Here is a 22,160-nt window from a genome sequence, read left to right on the forward strand (position 1 = left end):
ATGGACTAATGGACTGTTTCAATTGCAAGCCTTTTTAGTGGGCTATTCAGTATATTATCTTTTAATAACTGAGCCTATTATAAAGAAAAGACATCAAATTTTGGAGGACTTTTAGTTTGGGTGCCCCTAGGCTTGGGCCTAGGGTCTGAAGCCCTTTGGGCCGGCCCTGTATACTAAGCATTGGTTTCATGCCAATATTATAACCGACCAAATCCATAATGACCAAAAGTCCATCGCATAATGCGGGCAATCTCACTAGTTTAAATTATATAGATATGGCATACATTCCAATGCTATTTTTCTTTTTGTAAATACACGCACCATTTATTTTCAATAAGTAACACAAACATGTATACTCTATATATAGTATTGTTCAAGGTTTGATTTACGTTTAAGTTCCTTAGAGAATAAGTTCTTGAAAAAATCAGAAGTTGTCACCCTAGTAAACTTTGGTGGCGTTTCCGGCGTCACTATGCTTGGTGCTGGTCCTATTTCACCATCCTTTGGGTTGATAAATGTGGCTATAGACAGCCTCTCTCTTTCTGAGTTCACTGTAGCTCTATGTTCAACGCTTTTATATTGTCCGTTTGTCACAATCTGAAACACAACATATCGATCTTTCTTTCGTTTCAATTAAAATCATGTGAGATAAAACAAAGAGTTAAATGTCATTTTAGTCCCAGTGGTTTGGACCATTTTTCTGTTAACGAGAAAGACAATTCGGTCATTTTATATGTAATTCTGTTAACTAAAAGGGCAATTCGACCATATAAAATGACTGAATTGCCCTTCTCATTAACCGAAAAAATGGATGAACTTAACACAGTAGACTAAAATGGCAACAACGTTTTGGACTAAACTAGCGAAATGACACAAATCACAGAGATTAAAATGACATTTAACTCTAAAATGAAAGTGCTAAATATTAGTAAGGGATAGAGAAAGAAATGACCTCTAGGATCTCTCCAATATTAACAATGAAAGCATTTGGGAGTGGTATAATTGGGATCCAAATGCCATCTTTTCTTATTTGGAGACCATGTACTTCATTTAGTTCGAGAAGGAAGGTGATCCCAACCGCATCAGAGTGTGGGGTAAGACCAATGACTTGTTCGGGTTGTGGACATGGTGGATAGTAGTTCATCCTCATTGATTGCATTCCTTCCTCAAACAATACCATCAAATCCTTGGTTTCCATCTTTAATGCTTTTGCAATGTAGAGCAAAGTTTTTTTCGCTGTATTCATTATCTCTCTTGAATATTCATCTAAGATATCTCTGTTTTTTAAATATAAAAGCACTTAATGATTATATATGAACCAATTTATGCCTTGTACGAATAATTAATATGCAAAACTATAGAGTATATATACGTATAACGTTTACATAGATCTCAACTATGGGTTGAAATTCATGGCTCGAAAATATTCATTTCTTTCTATATCTTGTCTACCAAGAGTATGTTTGGTGGCTGGAGGCTGGCAGCTGAAAGCTGGTAGCTAGTAGCTGTAGCTTTTTAGATATATTTGGTGTTTGGTAGAGTAGCTGCAGTTTTTAATAAAATGTATAAAATGACCAAAATTGACATAACTAAAATTTAAAAACTTTATGCGTTAAAAAGTTCATTATCTTTAGATGTTAAAATAGTAATTTTTCCCTAAAAGTTTGTAGCTCTCTCTAAACGCTACTATTAGGAGCGTTCAACCAAAAACTTCAAGCTCATTCAACCAAACAAGGTTTTTTATTGAGTATGAGCTTTTTCTTAAAAACTTAAAGTTAGAAGCTTCTAAAAGTTTCATACCAAACATACCCCAAATATAAATAAACCAATTGTCAGGTTATCTAAATTAGTAAGTCCAACCCGATTAATCTGCTCTAAACTAAAATATATTTCCTATTACAATATTCAACCAGCTATTCTGTTTTCAACCCGCCAAAACCTTACAAATTGTTTATTGGAGTTAAATGTCATTTTAGTTCTTGTGGTTTTGGTATTTTGTCAGTTTAGTCCAAATGTTTCATTTTTTGCCTATAGGTCCAAAAAGGTTTCACCGTTGCCATTTTAGTCCACTGGGTTAACTTCATCCACTTTTTCTGTTAACGAGAAGGGCAATTCGGTCATTTTATATGTAATTCTGTTAACGAGAAGAGCAATTCGGCCATATAAAATGACAGAATCGCCTTTCTTGTTAACAAAAAAAATGGATGAAGTTAACCCAGTGGACTAAAATGGCAACAGTGAAACCTTTTTTGCACCCACAGACGAAAAATGAAACCTTTGGACCAAACTGGTAAAATGACCCCAACCACAGGGACTAAAATGACATTTAACTCTTGTTTATCGCTAGAATATAACTTACTTATAACCCGCCGACCCATTTTATATGTTTACAAATTTATTACAACCTATTTATAACCCACATCCTGTTTGGATAAATGGGTTTATTTAAGAGTCATGTTTGGTTACACGATTTTAAGTGTATCCAAGTTAAGATTAAGGTTTTCAAAGAATAAAATATGTGAGTCGTGTTCGGGTTCACTAATTTCAGACGGTTAACTTGACACAATTATCACCCCTAATTATAACACACACGTAGGGAGGAGAAAATTACCGGAATGGAAGAGGTAGGTTAGGAAATAAGCGAGGCCTTCGACTATGAGGAGGAAGAGTAACCAAGAAAAACATATCAGCCCAATCGAGTTTTTGCTCCTCAGATACAACAAAGGCTTGTCCAAATCCCTCAACATCTTCAGACGTTTGCCAAAACTTCTTTTTCACCTCAATTGGCAACTTAAAGAATTCTTGTGTTTCTTTCTTTACTTTCTCCAATAATGAACCACTAATCCCATGATTTATTATCTGTCATTATATCAATTAAATAATCATGTTTCATAAGAAACTTTACATAACTTTTTGTATGAACTAAATACGTACCTGCCATTTGTTTGTAATTTGTTATTTGTTGTTTTAATAAAAATGATTGAAAAAGTATATACCTGAAAGAATCCCCAATCTTTACAAGCAAGGTGTAGATTTTCTAATTCAGAGTCAATGGAATCTTCGGATGTTAATCGGTCCATATCGATGATAGGTACTTGAGGCATGGATGATGGTATGACAGATTCTTGATCATCGCGAATATATCGGGATGGAACCTTGATCAAGTGTTCGTTAGCAAGTTCTTGTACGCTTGGAACCAAAAGTGAAGCCCCGAATCTACCACCCTTTGACTCCATGATATTTCTCACTCAATGATTATGTGTTTTCATCTATAAACGTATGTGTATATATTACTTTCTTTTTTTCTAGAAGGTTACAACGGTGGCACAAAATTTATCAATATATATTTATCGTTTGAATAAAAAAGCTTCAAAAAAGTTATCTTTAACTTGAGTTCTTTTTTTTTTTTTTTTTAGTTTCTCTTATTTCTAAACTATACCAAATTAATCATAATCTACTCTTTGCGATTACATATACATACACATACACACACATATATATAGGGTGGGGTTCTAGAGTGAACACTAGTGTATTTGCGAACTGAGTGAACAAATCATGGCCATTGATCTACACACGTGTATGGCCAGGATCTCATCATCAAATCGTAAAATACACTAGTGTATTTCAACATCAAATCCTGGTCATTGATCTACACACGTGTATGGCCAGGATTAGTTCACTCAGTTCGCAAGCTACACTAGTGTTCACTCTTGAACCTAATCCTATATATGTGTGTGTGTGTATATATATATATATATATATATATGAATTTATATAGGGAAAGATCCACTAAAAAGTAGATTTTGCCTAAGTAGCCTAAAAAAGATTGTGATGATGTCATGTGTCACTCCATATAAGTAGGAAGGAATGACATTTTGGTCCTTATAAATAGGGAGTGTGAAATGACATGTGCCACCCTTTTGTTATCTAAAAAATACAACAAAAAAATCCAGTACAAAAAATATAGCACAAAAAATCCAGTACAAAAAAAATATAGCACAAAAAATGCAATACAAAAAATCTAGCGCAAAAAAATTCACACAAAAATATAGTAAAAAAAACCAGCACAAAAAATTGAGAAAAAAAATTAAGACAAAAAAATTCAGCAAAAAAATATAGTACAAAAATTCAACACAAAAAAACGTTATACAAAATAGAAATTCAACACATTTTTGTGGTTTTTTTAGTCGTCCTATTTTATATAGCAATATGGTACTCAAATTAAAGATAAAAAACACTCGATTTTTATGGTGAAATTTTTATGAAAAATAATGTCGTATAAAAAGTTATGAACGTTTAAAAAATGAGAGTGAAATATGCATGTGCCATGTAGAGAGAAAAGTCAAGAAATAGGATTTTACAAAGATACCCTTACACTCCTTTTTTTTCATATAATTTCATCTTAACCATTGATTTGAAAAATGAATAGTTTAGATTACTTCTCATTCTACTTTGATAAAATAAACTTTTTATTTAATTTTACCCCTAAATATAGATTGATACTTCAATTAAAAAAATATTTGGTGTGTATGTATTAGGTGGTGTTTATTTAAAATAAATTAAATTAAAATAAAATGTTACAAAAAGTCAAAAGTTAATAAAATAAATTAAAATGTTACGAAAAGTCAAAAGTTTTCGGTGGCCTGCCTATTAATTAAGTCGAGTTGAATTAAAAGACAACAAAAAACACAAATGTACAAAAATAAAAGAAAATAAAATAAAATGTTACAAAAAATCAAAAGTTTATGTGGCCTATAATTACGTCGAGTTGAATTAAAAGACAAGAAATGCTAATGTACAAAAAAAAAGATAGAGGTAGAGAGAGAAGAGACATAGATTTGAGGTTTTTTAATAGGCAAATTGAATTTAAATAATCCCAACTCACTGTTATTGGTCAATAATAATTCCAACTCATTTAATCACCAATAATAATCCGAACTATTCACTTTTGTTTGTAAAATACTCTCAGTTAAAAAAACACTAACTAGGTTAAAAAATTGCTGATGTGGCTTACCATGTCACCTGCCACATCAGCTGCCACGTCATCAAAATATGCCATGTAGACTGCCACATCAGCTGTCACGTCATCAAAATATGCCATGTAGACTGCCACATCAGCTGCCACGTATTATATGTAAATGGTCACTGCTTTTAAATAAATATTATTTTAGTATTTTACTATACTATGTAAAATAACTTATATTTACTATGTAATATATATTACAAAATACTGCAATAAAGTTATTACATTACAAAATATTTTAACAGAAATCACTATTATTTATAATGTTAAATGAAAGTTGTAAATAAAGGTGTAAAAATATTTGTTGTATAAAAGTATTTGTAAAATATTTTGTAAATATATAACACGTAATGGGTTGATTCTATGTGATTACTGATTTTCATTTTGAAACCATATAACATTGTGAATGTATTTACAAATGTTGTAAATAAGTGAAAACGGGGACTATTCTTTATATATTACAATGTTCTCCTAACTCAATGTAGTTGATGACTTCTATATTATTCTTATATGGTTATTTTTTTGTCAGAGTGTTATGGTACATAGTTACCACAAAACATGTGATACATAATTTATATAATTTTATTCGTCCCTCTAATTCTTGTATTGTTTTATGAAAATATGCTTTGTTTTTTTTTACAGTACAAAGTATATATATACATATATATGTATATATTTTTATATATATTTAAAATTCATTAAATAAGTATGATAACTTAATTTATATATATTAAATAGTTATTATCATGGTTGGATATTGGTTAGTGTTGCCTTGTTTAAGCATAGGTGGCCAGTCCATGCCTAACTAAGGCTAGGCTATTCAATACCTGCCCCTCACAATAACCCTAGTACCTAAAAATAATACTAACACTTCTGTTATTTATTACTAATAATAAAATTATTAATAATAAATAACTTAAATATAAACTTAAATGAGAATATATCTTCAAAATTTTTTTTATATATATAAAATATAAATTCTTTACCTCAATGGTTTAACAAAATTCATTAACTCGATATCAAAGAGTCACTGTTTTACAATAATGCGATTCATAGTGCAAAAAGCGAAATGATATTTGAGTTTTGGTAAATCGGAATGAAGCCCTCCAATGGTCTTCATAAAGCAAGCGAATCATATGCGCAACAAACAGAGCATGTGTAACGTGTGGATTTACCAAGAAATGAAATACATCAATATTTGCTACTATGAAAGAAATTCTCATGGTGTGATGACCATTAGGGAAAGTAAAAATATGAAAGTCTACTTATAATATGCAGAAGTCAGAATTTCTATGAAAGAAATATAAGAACTTTATCTGGAATTTCGTGTAATAATCGTTATTAAATGACATTACCAAGGAATGTCGAATAAAATGAAATAGGGGAATTTGCAAAGGTGTATGACTTCTTTTGTAGTACTAATAATTATGATTCTGATTAGACTGTGCACCGATGGTTGTGAAATATTGTTCCAACGTACCTCAGCGAGATTTTGATCGTTTGTAAGATTATGTGGCAAAGTGCTGCTTTTTGATTAGTAGTTCTTTTACTGACGGAATTAGTATTGGTGTCATCGTGCCCAATTTATATTTTCCAAAGGTCTTGCCTTGGGAGTCGTGTGTGATAAACTTTGACGTCTTGTGGACGTACAATTTTAAGTTTCATGTGTTTTCTTGTGCACTAGCACAACTTTACATGTTTCTTACTTGCGTTAATTGTTTATGATAATGCATTTATATTTCTGGATGGTGTTTCAATTTAAAGGGTTTCCATTTATTTTGTCACACGAGCTACGAGACAAATGATTAAACGAAATAATGTTTGATATCGGAAAAGAGATTCCTGATAAAGAAATTTAGATACATATGCTTGTGCTTTATTCCTATTTGGTTTTTTGGAATTCCTTATAGATACACATATCTATATAATCATATATTTCACATGCTGTAATATACATACCCTCTATAAGGTCAATGTATTTAACAGTTTCATATTTCCAAAAACAAGTCAGATATTAGGTCATGATATTATTTAGGGAAATCTTGTCACTTGTTTGACATACTATATACCCCGTCTTATCCGGTTCACGCCGGAGAGGTAATCTCAGTATATCCGGACAAGCTGGAGAGTCTGCTACACCATACCCAGTCTTGCTGGAGAAAATTTTCGATTTCCCATAAATAGTATCTTTTCAAGATTTTAAAAGTGCCTCTTTTATTAGGACTTTTATCCAGAATCAAGGAAATTTATATTTCCATAACATATCTTTATTCTAGACCAAGCAATATCAAATAAGCAAGGATTAATAGCAATTAAGTGTTATTGCTTATTTATCATATCTTGCAATATTCTAATTACCATTCTTATGGTATATCAATATTCATTACTTTATACTTATATAAGTAATTTATCTTGAAGCTTATATTAAGGCAAAATTCTTAAGTTCAAGTCTAAATATCGTCCTTAGTGCTATCAGATAATATTAAGTTCCTAATTCTCCGTTTAAACTTAGGTATTATTACATCACCTAATTGCTTTAAATAAGTGGCTTAGCTTATACTAAGGCATCTTTTCTTATGTTCAAGTCTAAATGCTATCAGGTGTGCTACCAGTTAATAGCAATCTCCTAACTCTTTTATTTAAGCTTAAGTATTATTATCACAACACTTATAAGCTTAAAGCAGTGGCTCTGATACCACCTTTACTGTCACGGCCCTCGACCCACCCTGAACGGAATCGGGAGCCGCGAACAGCCACGTGGTACCGGTGATTACTTTTAAAAACATTGCAGCGAAAATTTCATCAGGACCGTGAGTTAGGAAAAATATCAGAGTTTAGAAACACCGGATTTTATTTAAATAGATGGAATAAATTCCATGTTTTACAAAGGTAGCTTTTAATACGGGATAAACCCAAAAACAATATTTCTTAAGTTGATTTAATTAATAAAATAAGCCACTTCTTGAAGTCCTTCAATGCCGGATCCAATCCTTACTCCAATCTACGGTAATTACCTGAAACGCGTTTTAAAAAGGTTTTGTTAGCGGAGAAATACTAAGTGAATCATTCATTTTACTAAAACGACTCATTTGTTATAATTTACAGTATTAAGAGAGATTACAATGTTTCTGATATCAAACCAACTACCCACAGTATTTGTCACTCGACCTATTTCGGTGACTGTGGTCATATCCCCCATTGGCTGCCCCAATGGTGACGAATATCACTAATTAGGTTCGCCCACCTAAAGTGATAACAACAGTAGTAATGTGCACAATACCCCACATACCGGCTGTAATTTGGTGATTACATAAACTTAACCATTGTAATTATAACTCTGAAAACAATTTGGAGTATTGTAAAACAGTTGATAAAAAGAGAATGACTCACTTTATAAGCATGCAGGATTGAGTTAACAAGCTTCTTGATTCTACTTCTTCTGATAATTAAGCATGCACTTTATTATTCTGGATCTTCTGATGATTTAATAGTTTGTTTGATTGTAAGTGTGTAGTTGGGAGTATTCTTGGTAGTTAAACACATAGTTTAACAGAATGGACTACGTATTTGTGTAAAACCCAAATCAAACCTTAACGGTAGTCATGAGATTCGAACCTTAACGAATTTCACAAAGTATAGTCTTATTCAGACAGTACTTTGGTATCCATTTAATGAACTCACAAAGTATAGTACTTTGGATTCCGTTTAACGAAATTCACAAAGCACAACACTTCGGCATTCGTTAGATGGTTCCTGAATCGATCGGACAGGACATCGCTTTGGTGATTATTGGTTAGAACACCAACGTATAGAGAGAAGAATAGAAGAAATGAACAAAGGAAAATGAATCCTAAGCTTCCTATTTATAGGTAGATTTACTCCTTAGCTAGGAAGTTTCTTTAACCATTAAGTTTCTTTAACTATTAAGTTTCCTTAACTATTAAGTTTTCTTAACTATTAAGTTTACTTAACTATTAAGTTTCCTTAACTATTAAGTTTCCTTAACTATTAAGTTTGCTTATCTATTTAACTAAATAACTTACTTAGCTTAATTAATCTTGCTTAGCTTAATTAATTGTGCTTAGCTTAATTAATCTTGCTTAGCTTAATTAATCTTAATTAATCTTGATTAACTTAATTAATCTTGATTAATTAATCTACATAACTTAATTAATAGATTAATTAATTTACTCAGCTAGCTAAGTTTATTTAACTATTAAATTTACTTAGCTATTAAGTACTCTAGCAGCTCCTTGCTTACGAGTTCTAATTTTTTAGATACAATGGAACTCGTATTAGTGTATTAACTCAATTCAACTTTAACAATAATCACGAGATAAAACCCTCACAATGAATGACAAAGTGTAATCACTTAAACATCCATCGGATTCACAACGAATAACAGAGTATTCCCCGAGTTCGGGTGGTACTTAAACATCTTGTCGGAATCACGACTAATGACAAAGGATAGCACTTAAACATCCCGTCGGATAGTTTTAGTCGATCGGAGATTGAATCGTAGCAGCGATTAGAGTTATTACCCTAATAACGAGCAGAGTTTCGGGGTTTTAGGGCGTTGATAGAAAGAAACGGAGATACAAAGAGTAGGACGACGTTTTAGACCGTCGAACTTAGCAAATAGTTCAGGCCCCAAGCCCCTGCATTTATACCCAAAATTTGAGCCGCCCGCGAGTCGCGGAGGGATCCTCTCCCCCTGTCGCGTATCGCGGGGCGTGCCCCTATGGCCTAGGGTAGCCTCGTCACTAGCATAGCCTGGGTGAGTCGACGTACGAACGAATTTCTATTTTGACAACGTATTTCGAAGATAAATATCAATTAGGGTTTAACCCCCTTTGAGTTTTAGGGGCCCTGATCCTGATTTTGAATGTTCTGAAAATTTTAGGGTTTATGCAGAATTACTTAGGTGTCTCAATTAGGGTTTCCTTTTTATACAATTAACATAATAAGTATTAATTTTAGTGAGATTCGTTACATCCTCCCCACCTTAAAAAAATCTCGTCCTCGAGATTTGGACTATGATATTTTCTTGGGGTTATGTTACTTCTTTTAATTAATAGAAACAATGTATCGTGGGATGGAATCAAAAGATATTTGAGGGGTATGAAAAAATGATTTATAGAAACAATTGGATTCAATATCCGAAATGAACTTACTTTGATCAATTGAGGGAGATTCCGAATTGATAAATATCTATTTGTGAATGGAAGTATGGAAAATGATTTGTTAATGATTATCCGAAAATCAATATCGTTTACTTAAATGGTACTGGACAATAGAATTTAGTGTATCGTAATCTGAGTACATAATTGTACCAAGAATATGACAAATCAAACGAATGACGTATGAATAGGGTTTATTAGTAGCACAGGCTACAAATGTATATGGATACTGCAAGGTATTGTTATGATTGAAAGAACTTAATAATAAATTTACCGTTTTCGAATTTAACTGAGAGTTTCAAGGAAGCGAATCTAGATATTTCAAAAGATGAGACATTCCGATGAAATGATATAGTTTCCAAGGTGATTATGTTCAAGCCAAAAGATATATGATCAAAGATATTTAAAATGAATGTGAAGAACTTTTTAGAATTAATAAAATTCTTAGAAGAAAACTTACCTTGATTGGTACCTAAGGAAGACTTAAGATTGACAGGTTCAAAATGAAATGAAAACATGAAAATGATTTGTCAAATATTGAATTTTGATATGAGAAAATCAATGTGCTGAGATGGGTGATTTGTAAGAATACAAAAAGACAATAGAGTTAGTGTATTATTGTTTAGAGTTGCAAGTTGTTTTAATTGTGAAACACTGTGATAGTATATTGTTTAGAGTTGCAAGTTGTTTTAGTCACAGAGAAATAAGCCCACCAAGAGAAGACGCGCGACACACAATCAATCAGATAGCCCACCGAAAAGAAGTAAAAAGAGAAAACAGAGAGAAACAGTGGACGCCATTGACAAAGACCCCTTCAGAGGTCTTGGCCACTGAAAATCTCTAACTCAAACCACCCCTGCAGATGCGCAACAAAAGGGGTCAAGATCCCAATCTCTACTGTGAATTCCACAAAGACACGGGTCACTTAACCAATGATTGTTTCAGTCTAAAGCAAGAAATTGAAAGGGCCCTGAGAGATGGAAAGCTCACTCACTTGGTAAAAGGCGGAAAGCGCGACTACCGCCAAATTCAAAGACAAGAAGAAGGGCCAGATAACAAAAAACTCAGAAAGTTAGAAACCCACATAGTTCAAGGAGGACCACGCAGTCCAAGGAAAAACTACAACAAGCGCACACAAGACGATTCATGGCGCGAGAGACAAGTTATTTTTCCAGTTGTTAGAGGAGGCCCGAGGGAAAAGCGACCAATAGTCATTCCAGGTGTGATTGGTCACTACCAGACAGACTACATTTTCATTGATCCAGGGAGCACCGCGGATATCATATACGAACAATGCTTCAATCAATTTGACCAGGAGGACAAGGCGCGCTTGGAACCAGTCGATTACCTGCTAACTGGTTTCTACAACGAAGCCGTCTTTCCCTTAGGGCAGATATCATTCCTGGTGTTACTCTCAGACGGAAGAAATTCAAGAACAGAAGAAGTCACATTCATGGTGGTACCAGCACACTCAAGACACGACATCCTCTTGGGAAGGGAATCCCAAGGAGACTTCAGTATGATATGCTCTGCACCACATTCGGCTGTTGGATTCCCAACAGAAACAGGCATAGCACTAATATACGCGAGCAAAGAGGTACTAGCAACAGATGAGGTCAGGCCTGCAAAAGCAAGTAAACCAGCGCCACGGGCAGAGGCAGAAAAATGGGTATTGAACAGCGCATACCCAGAGCAAACAATTACCCTAGGACCTGCGATGTCCGATTTAACGCGCGCGGCACTCAAGAAGTTGTTACATGAGAACATGGATGTGTTTGCCTGGACACCAGCTGATATGGTTGGTGTTCCACGACACATAGCAGAACACCGTTTAAACGTCTCAGACGAAGCAAAGCCAGTGGTACACGCCAAGCGCCACCTGGGCGATATAAAGCACGACGCCATGAAAGAGCAAGTACTGGAGTTGCTGAATGCGGGCATCATTAGAGAAGTCAGATACCAAACATGGGTAGCAAGCCCAGTGATGGTAAAGAAACCAAATGGCAGCTGTAGAATGTGTGTCGACTACAAAGATCTAAACAAGGCATGTCCACGCGACAGCTATGCCTTACCAGACATAGACGAAAAAATCGATTCTCTGGCAACATTCAGGTGGAAATGTTTCCTCGACTGCTACAAAGGATATCACCAGGTCCAAATGGCTGTCCAAGACGAGGACAAAACCGTATTCCGCACGCCGACAGGACTGTACTGTTACACCAAGATGCCTTTCGTTCTAAAGAATGCGGGCGCGACCTACCAAAGATTGATGAACGAAACGTTCAGCGATGCCATCGGCAAGTACATAGAAGTGTATATGGACGATTTGGTGATTATGAGCAAACATCCAAAAGACTTTCAACACGCTGCGCAGCGTAAGTATTAAACTGAACCCAGCAAAATGCTCATTCGGTATGGAAGAAGGGAAATTCTTAGGCTTCATTGTCACAAAAGATGGTTTCAAGGTGAATCCAGAAAAAGTCCAAGCAATTGAAAGGATGATGCCTTCCCCATCAAACATCAAAGAAATGTAAAAATTAGCAGGACGTTTAGTCGCGCTCAATCGTTTCCTAGCTAATCACGCCGCAAAGTCTTTTCCGTTCATCAAAACATTGCGCAATTGCATGAAGAAAAGCCAGTTTCAATGGACTCCAGAAGCAGAGAGCGCATTCCGCGAGATGAAGGATTGCCTCATCAAGCTGCCAACACTAACCGCACCAAACAAAGGAGAACCCTTGGTACTATATCTATCAGCTTCTGATAGGGCAGTTGGAGCAGTCTTACTTGTCGATCGTCAAGGTATCCAAACACCAGTCTACTATGTGTCACGAACCTTGACTGACCCAGAAACGCGGTATGCCATCATGGAGAAACTAGTCCTCGCACTAATTCATGCTTCAAGACGGCTGCGCAGGTACTTTGCCAACCACGTTATCCATGTGTTAACAAATTACAACATTGGCAACATCCTCGCAAGGCCATAAATCTCAGGAAGACTAGCTAAATGGGCGATTGAGCTAGGAGGTCACAATGTGGTTTTCAGACCACGACCATCAATCAAAGGCCAAGTCTTGGCAGACTTTATGACGGAAGTTCCAGATGACAAGGATCGAGAATGTAAAGCAATGGAAAAGGCCGAGAAAAAGCAAGTATAAGAACCATGGTTGTTATACACAGACGGCGCGTCTAACGAAGACGGAGCAGGCGCAGGACTCCGGCTAGTGAGTCCTGATAAACATGAATTCACATACGCCATACGCCTGGATTTCAAAAGTACGAACAACGAAGCCGAATATGAAGCTTTCCTTGCTGGCTTAAGGTTGGCGATCAAAATGGGGGTCCGACACATCGAAGCGCATGTGGACTCCATGTTAGTGGCTGGCCAGATCAATGGGCAATACGAAGCAAATGGTGATGTAATGGCGCTCTATCTAAGTCAAGCAAAAATGTTGCTACAAACCTTCTACTCCTACAAGGTGCATCACATAAACAGAAGCGAGAACAAGCCAGCAGACGCACTGAGTAAACTCGCATCGACAAGTTTTCAACATCTAGCAAAGGATGTGCGCATAGAAGTTTGAGCAACCCATCCGTTCCACTCAGAGAGGTAAGCGTCATCCAGACAGGGACAACGTCTTGGATGACTCCGATAATCATGTACCTTCAATCTGGGATTCTCCCGGAAAACAAAGCAGAGGCAAGAAAAATCCAATACAAGGCCGAGCACTACCAGATGGCCAATGGAATTTTATACAGGAAGTCATACCTGGGCCCGTTGCTAAGATGCGTAGACGCTGAAGACGCAAACTACTTAATCCGGGAAGTTCATGAAGGAATTTGTGGTATTCATGCCGGGCCTCGAATGGTGGTGGCAAAAGTGATGAATGCTGGATACTACTGGCCCGGGATGCATTTAGACGCTGTGAAAGAGTTGAGGAAGTGCAGTGGATGCCAGAGACATGCGCCTAAGACCATGCGCCCCAAAAATGAACTAGTACCGGTCACAACCGCATGCCCTTTCAACAATGGGGCATAGACATGGTAGGTCCTTTCCCGGAAGCACCAGGGACGGTCAAATTCATAATAGTCGCAGTCGATTATTTCACCAAGTGGGTAGAGGCGAAGGCACTTGCATCAACCACATCAACAGTCGTTAAGCGATTCATATGGGAACAAATCATATGTCGTTTTGGCCTACCTCTCAGAATCATCACCGACAACGGAACGAACTTCGCAGCAGACGACCTCGAACGATGGTTCAAAGAATTGAACATCGAACACACCTTCTAATCGGTTGCGCACCCGCAAGGGAACGATCAAGTAGAGGCAGTCAACAAAAGCATTGTCGATGGTATCAAGGCAAGGCTAGGCGAGAAAAGAAGAGGTTGGGTAGACGAACTGCCCAACATACTGTGGGCCCATAGGACAATGCCAAAGACAAGCAACGGTGAAACACCGTTCAGCTTAGTCTTTGGGTCTGAAGCAGTAATACCAGCAGAAATCGGGTTGCCGTCTCCACGAATGCTCTCGATGAACTTAATCGACAATGAAGAAGAAAGGAGGATCGATCTGGACCTCCTAGAAAAAAGGAGAGAGATGGCAGCAATCAATGAGGCAAAGTACAAAACGAAGCTGGAAAAATATTACAACTCCAGAGTCCGAGTCTGCACTTTCAACCCGGGAGACTACGTCTTAAGAGACAATGAGGCCTCCAACGCAGAAAAGCCCGGAAAATTAGCCCCCAAATGGGAAGGCCCATATGTCATCGATGCAGTACTCGGCAAAGGAGCTTACAAACTGCGCACCATCAACGACAAAGAGGTTCCACGAACTTGGAACGCTCAGCAGCTTAGGAAGTGCTATATGTAAAACAGCTATGTAATCGCAAAGGCCGAAACGCCAACACATTTACTTAATACAAGAAGTGTTTGGTTACTTTTGATTCATGCGAATTTCTTGTCACAACTACATTTATTACTTCGGGCGTACACGAAAACATCAATGGCTCGACCATAGGAAACGTTGTAGACCTCCAAGGCTCGTCACAACCAAGTGCACAGCCGGGTGGGAAACACAACCAAAGCCTACAAAACGCCAAAACAAAACTTCGTGCCCACATAAACACGAAAATATCGATAGCAAGGTAATTAAACATTGTAATGCTCCCAAGGCTGAACACAGCTGAGCTCACACAATAACCTGCAACTCGATCACTTCGTAGTCACAAATCAATGTGCGCACAAAAACGACAGAATAAAACGTTGTAGTTAACACAACATCACCTGTAAGCGCCATCGTTCATTCGTGACACCTAATCAAAGTAATTCCACATGCACATATTAGGATGATAAACAAAATTCGCATAAGCATAAAGACAACGTTAAAATATCCATCAACAAACGTGATCAAGTACCCACATGCATAACAGGTAAAGCAAAATAAAATTGTCTAAACACACCATCAACATTACAGGGCCACTCAAGGCCATACGCGGCTCACAGGCCGGAATCCACCAGCCAAGTATGGCTGGTACCAGCACCTCCTGCCGCACCCGCGTCATCTCTAAGAGCTTTTTTAAGCAGAGCAACTCCATCCGGTTTCCGGGACAACTTTTGCGCAGCCCGAACGACAGCAAAGTCAAGGGTTGAAAACTCCTTGCGCTTAGCAGCATATGTGTCGTCACAATCTTCTTTATGTAACTCGAAATGGTAATCTTTCTCTTTGTTGATAACTGCGGCCTTGCCCTCAGCATAACCAGACTTCCGACCACTATTGTAACCCGCTCGACCAAACTCGAACATATACGTAGCAAGTTCAGTTGAGTTTAAAATACGGTCGGCAAGCTGCGTAAAGCAAGGCAGCTAAATAAAAGAAAAGTCACAAAAATAAAAGAAGAAGAAAGAGAGGGGCAAACACAAAGGAAATTACCAAGGGTACACCACGAGAAAGCAACCATTTACTATCAGCAGACGCCTCCTCAGCAAGGAGTTCAGAAGCTCGACACTCAGCAGTCTTCTTGTCAAGAAGGCGCTGTGCAGTCTCACACTCAGACACCTTCTGCTGCACAAGAACCTCCAACTTATCAATCCGGTCAACGTATTCTTTCTCTTTCTTCTCGGCCGCAAGGCGCGCCTGATGAGCTTCCTCAGCAAGTTTCGACTTTTCACCGGACAACCGAACAATCGCTTCACGTTGAGATTGCATCTCAGCATTGGTACGCTCACACGCGGTTTCCTAATCTTTTTGTTTTTGAACATTAACTTGTTTTTGTTCCTCAAGTTTCTGCTCAGCGTCGGACACCCTCCACTGCAACCCTTTCTTCTCTGCATTAAACTTCTCCCTCTCTTCAGCAAACAACCTCTTTGCATTCTCAAACTCGGCAGTTTCCTCTCCCATCAGCCGCCATTCACGAAGAATTTCCTGAGAAGTGGCAAAGTAATTAACTCCAGCACACACATGGTCGTCCAGCAAAGCAAACCGATTACGGTTCTTCTGGAACATCCTTTCAGCAGGGGGACGGGACATGGAAAAGAACTCATGACAGTTGTTCGCATCATTCATCCTAGAACCTTGAGTAAGGTTCCAGCGAGGGGCGTGTGGCAAGTCGTCACATGCAGGGTTTTGGGTTCCCCAAGACTCGGTAGAGATATTTACAAACTGCGCACCACGAGCCGCACCAGAAGTAGCACCATCACCACCAGAAGGGCGCTTAGTATATATGGTCTGGCGCGGGGTGGCGTCACTGGACTCCACCTCCATCTCGATGCCCTTACCCTTATCATCAACACCCTCACCACCAGCACCTCCAGCATCACCACCACCTTCACCCACGTTTTCAATAACCCCTTCACCTCCCTTCTTCTTCGCTTCAAAATTATCGCGGGGAGGGGTCAAGCCAACGGTCATCGACGGAGGGGAAGCAGGGGGCGTGATCTGGGAAATATCCACCATCCGAGGCTTCTTGCCAGTTTTGACCACTGTCACAAAACAACAATTAAAAACAACTCGAAGAAACACGAAAGAAGTATACAACTAAAAACCAATTACCAGCAGGAGGAGCAGACGCAGCATATATCTCCTCCAGAAGATTCCCGCGACCCCCACTAAAAACACCCAGATCAATCTCAGATTCGGAAGGCGCGGGAGGAGCCTCCTTACGAAGTTTCGCCTTTTTGGAAGCAAGAAGAGCAGCGGATTGCTCATCAAGTTTGCGTTTATGATCCTCCAGGGCTTTTTTCCTCATATGCTCAGTTAAGGTAGCACTGTCACCCGGATCCGACTCTCGAGTTTTCTCACCAACTCCTAGACCAGACAACGTGTCAGAGACAACCACATAATCTAGACAAGGAAGAATAGAGGGTCGCTTACGAGAAGAACCAGTAGCCTTTCCCTCCGCCTTTTCCTCTTTCCTCTCAGACTTATCAATCTTCGCCTTTTTCCTTGTCTCCAACTGTGCAGAAGGGTCAACAGACACCTCTGCATCATCACCGACGACCTCATGAACAGGCTCGTTAGCAGCAGCATGCGCAGCACCTGCACGCGCGGAATGGGACGTTAGATCCTCAAGGGAATTACCAGAACTACTACTCGAAAGGACAACAACTTCCTCTCGGGTAAGACCAACAAGATCGTCCCCAGCATCTTCACCTAGGGCAACTCCAGCATATTTAGCAAAACTTTCGTCAGAGGGGTGCAAGAAACGTCCACGAATTTGATCCAACCACGTTGGTTTTCCTTCTTCTTGAATTGCCTCAACCATGGCATCGGCAGCCTTGGGACCCAAAACATTTATCAAGCTATATCCAACTGCAAACGACAAAGCCATAAGGAAACACACAAATACAAACATCAAGTTAATACAATATCCTTTAAAAAGGTCACATACATTTGCCCTGGTAGCTATAAACAGGTACACCCAAAGGATTCTTGGGTACCCACAGCAAACTCATTCCCGCACCAACTAGAGCCATTTCCTCCAACTGAGCAATAGCAGTTGCTTTGTGTGTTATCTTCTTGTACCAATCTTGGGAAGCATAATCCACCAGTGCATCCACCCTCGGAATCCCCTCACTCACCGACCGGTAGTGCATATCTATAGGAATCACACCATGACGAATATAGAAAAATTTTTGTTTCCAGTCGTGCAGGCTCTTTAAGGGAACAGAACAAACCGGAGACACACCCGACCGAGCAGTAAAAGAATAGAAGCCACTCGTGTAAGTAACACTATAAAAAACATTGAACATCTCGAACGTCGGCTCAACCCGGCAAGCTCTACAAACATACTCAAAGTGAGTAATGTGAGGGAGCCCAATCGCATTAATCTGAGAGATATGCAGCCCATAGTTCCTCAAGACGGCGACAGTGAACTTGGTAATAGGCAACCTAAAGTTACCCTCCCGAAAGAAGGCAGCATACAGAGGCATGTAGCCGGGAGGAGCGTCCACGACGGTGGAACCAGCAGTAGGGTACTGAGCCCCCCACTCAGGGCGGAAACCCATACCTTGAACAAGGTTCTGAAACTCCTCTTCCTTCCATCCAATAACGGCTTGGTCAGGACCAGGAGGAGCCTTCCCCTTGTGTTTCCTCTTCTTTTGGGATGGATTTGTACCAGACATGATATAGATGAAGAGAAGTCGGAAGAAAGAACTCAAGCAAAATATTCAAACAAAGGAGAACGAACGGAGAAGATGGAGGAAAGGCACACTTCAAATTTGAAAAGGTGAAGAGAAAGAAGTAACCGCCTCCTATTTATACCCATTGCATTTAATGCGATGGATAGTGGACCGTCAGAATACAGGAAAAGCAAACAATAAGGGAGTGACACGTCAGAAGAGAGAGAAGACGTCACCTCTTTTTTCGGGAAGCATGGGTAACAGAGCCTGACGTCGTGACAGAAAGTAACTGAAAAGGCACCTGTTCATCTCCGATAAGATAGGGACATCAGACAGTCACATCAAAACCTTCCCCAAGTCCACAAAACTTCCACCAGAAGGAAACAATAAGGGCCAAAACCCATGCGCCATGCGTCCATTTGGCCCACTTTTTACAAAAGGCCGAAACCCATGCGCCATGCGTCCATGTGGCTCACTTTTTACAAAAGGCCAAAACCCATGCGCCATGCGTCCATTTGGCTCACTTTTTACAAAAGGCCAAAACCCATGCGCCATGCGTCCATTTGGCTCACTTTTTATAAAAATCACCAAACTCCACGCGCCATAAAAACCACTACTCTTATAAGTCCAGAATCCCTCCTAGACGATCAACTCAACTAGAAGGCACACTGGACTGGGGGACTTGAAGAGGTATGGTCCCAATTCCCTGCCTACATGGCAGGGAGCACACCACTTTTGAGCATACATGGCGACCACATCAGCAAAGCAATCCAGAAGCTTCTAGAAACTTCTGGAAGATCTGCAGGTGGCACCAAAGATGCTCTACCAGACAAAAAGGACAACACGTGTCACCACTCGCAGAACGCCACATAGGCCTGCGGCAAATCAGGGGGCAGAGCTGACAACACCGGTACAAGGTTTCCAGCATGGGCAAATGTAAGAGCGCCACGTGTATCACTACACCTGCCGTGACAGAGCAGACTAAGAGAATATTCCCCTTGGTCGGACAGCTGGCGCGCACCCACAGCTGGCACAGCTGCTCCTCCCTTCTTCACCCTCCGGCTATAAATAGGACCCTTCACCATTCAGGTTCAGGATCCTTTACTCTCTTTACTCACTCTATACACACACTGTTTTATTCTCTCAGAACAGTACTTATTCTCACGCTGGAGCCTGGTTAAGAGGGAAAACCCCCATCTCCCCCTCTTAACGAGACTAACGGTGTTACTGTTTTGCAGGATTCGAGCTATTGTCACGGGTAAGGAAAGAGGTTGAACCCACAGAAGAAATAACCCCACAGATTAACCTTGGTGTTAACCTGTGTTTCATCAGGTTAGAATTTGCTTATGTGTATTGTCTACGAACGCCTAAGGTGGGTATCTTTCTATACAGTTCTATTTAAAGTTTAGAGTTAAATGCCATTTTAGTCCCTATGGTTTCGGTCATTTTGCCCGTTTAGTCCAAATGTTTGAAACACTGCCATTTTAATCCAAATAGTTTCAAACGTTGCCATTTTAGTCCATTTGGTTAACTCCATCCCTTTATTCTGTTAACTAGAAGGGCATTTCGGTCATTTTATATGTATCTCTGTTAACCAGAAGGGCAATTCGACCATATAAAATGATCGAATTAACCTTCTAGCTAACAGAAAAATGGACGGAGTTAACCTAGTGGTCTAAAATGGCAACGCTTGAAACTATTTGGACTAAAATGGCAACGTTTCAAACCTTTGGACTAAACTACCAAAATGGCCCAAACCATAGGGACTATAATGGCATTTAACTCTAAAGTTTGTTTACATAACTAGTGGACTTTCTCCGCGCGTTGCAGCGGGGAAGTCGGTTGGTATCGGTTCGATTTACTAAGGTATCGGTATAGTAATCAACCATTTATATGGTGATCGAAAGATAAGCCCCAAAAAACAAATCATGATACGCATAAAGGATAACGGCACATGTTTTACATCGATCAGAAACCAAAAGAATATTGATAAAGGTCTCAAAAGTACAAATACCGGTACCGATGTTCACTTGAAAGCAACATGGTACCGATGTTGTTCGAACAGTATCAGTTTTGTTCATCACCGACACTCGCTATAGCTTATAATATAAAAAAGTTACTCCCACGCGCTTTGCGGCGGGAAGTCGGTTGGTATCAGTCCGATTCAATAAGGTATCGATACAGTAATCGGCACTTTGTATGGAGATCATAAGATAAATCCAAAAAAATAAAGTCATGATATGCCTAAAAGGATATCGACACATCTTTACACTGATAGAAAACCATAAGAATGTTGATAAAGGTATCAAAAGTACAAATACCAGTACCGATGTTCGGTTGAAATCGACAGGGTATCGATGGTCGGCCGATATCAGTTTTATTCATCACCGACACTCCCTATAACTTATGATATAAAAAAGGCACTCTATACGGCTACCAAAGTTGTTCGAACAATATTGATTCAGTTTGTCATAGTAAAGGAAAAAAAACAATTATAATTGACTCGTTCAATTTTGAACAAAGCTTTTATCCAAATAGAGATAACATAAACATGTCACAACAGTATATTCAGAATTTTATAAAACATTACACAATATTATTAGGGTAATGAAAAATAGTAAACGACGTTAATTTATAAAACATCAAGTCTTTAAAAATTCTAAAAGAAACAAAACATATTTAAGATTAATTATAATAATAAAATATAAATAAACACTATAAGTTATTATCATATCAACTCAAGTTAGCACATATAATAATATTATAAAGCTCTTATCCATAATATAACATTAAACCTATTATATATAACATTACAAAAACAAAATATTAAAGATTTAAAAACTATAATAATATTTAAATATTATATTACTATTCATGAAGACTTTAGTTTAATATATAATAATAATAATAATAATAATAATAATAATAATAATATATAACATTACAAAAACAAAATATAAAGATTTAAAAACTATAACAATATTTAAATATTATATTACTATTCATGAAGACTTTAGTTTAATATGTATACATATTTAAGATTAATTATAATAATAAAATATAAATAAACACTATAAGTTATTATCATATCAACTCAAGTTAGCACATATAATAATATTATAAAGCTCTTATCCATAATATAACATTAAACCTATTATATATAACATTACAAAAACAAAATATTAAAGATTTAAAAACTATAACAATATTTAAATATTATATTACTATTCATGAAGACTTTAGTTTAATATATAATAATAATAATAATAATAATAATAATAATAATAATAATAATATATAACATTACAAAAACAAAATATAAAGATTTAAAAACTATAACAA

The 22,160-nt window shown here is 37.8% G+C and overlaps 2 protein-coding genes across 2 annotated transcripts; one reads left to right on the forward strand and one right to left on the reverse strand.

Moving 5' to 3' along the window:
• Positions 1–219: 219 nt before the first annotated feature.
• On the reverse strand, positions 220–3,263 carry LOC110914616 (protein SRG1). The gene is made up of 4 exons (XM_022159405.2): positions 2,997–3,263; positions 2,612–2,859; positions 953–1,277; positions 220–597 (listed from the first exon to the last, which is right to left on the reverse strand). The coding sequence occupies exons 1-4, from the start codon at positions 3,234–3,236 to the stop codon at positions 358–360; spliced, it is 1,053 nt and encodes a 350-aa protein (XP_022015097.1). The 5' UTR covers positions 3,237–3,263; the 3' UTR covers positions 220–357.
• Positions 3,264–13,858: 10,595 nt separating this feature from the next.
• On the forward strand, positions 13,859–14,239 carry LOC110889031. The gene has a single exon (XM_022136524.1). It carries the CDS (start codon positions 13,859–13,861, stop codon positions 14,237–14,239), a length of 381 nt encoding a protein of 126 aa, XP_021992216.1.
• The last annotated feature ends 7,921 nt before the right edge of the window (positions 14,240–22,160 follow it).

Source organism: Helianthus annuus, chromosome 2 (genome assembly GCF_002127325.2).
Source record: "Helianthus annuus cultivar XRQ/B chromosome 2, HanXRQr2.0-SUNRISE, whole genome shotgun sequence".
Taxonomy (NCBI): Eukaryota; Viridiplantae; Streptophyta; class Magnoliopsida; order Asterales; family Asteraceae; genus Helianthus; species Helianthus annuus.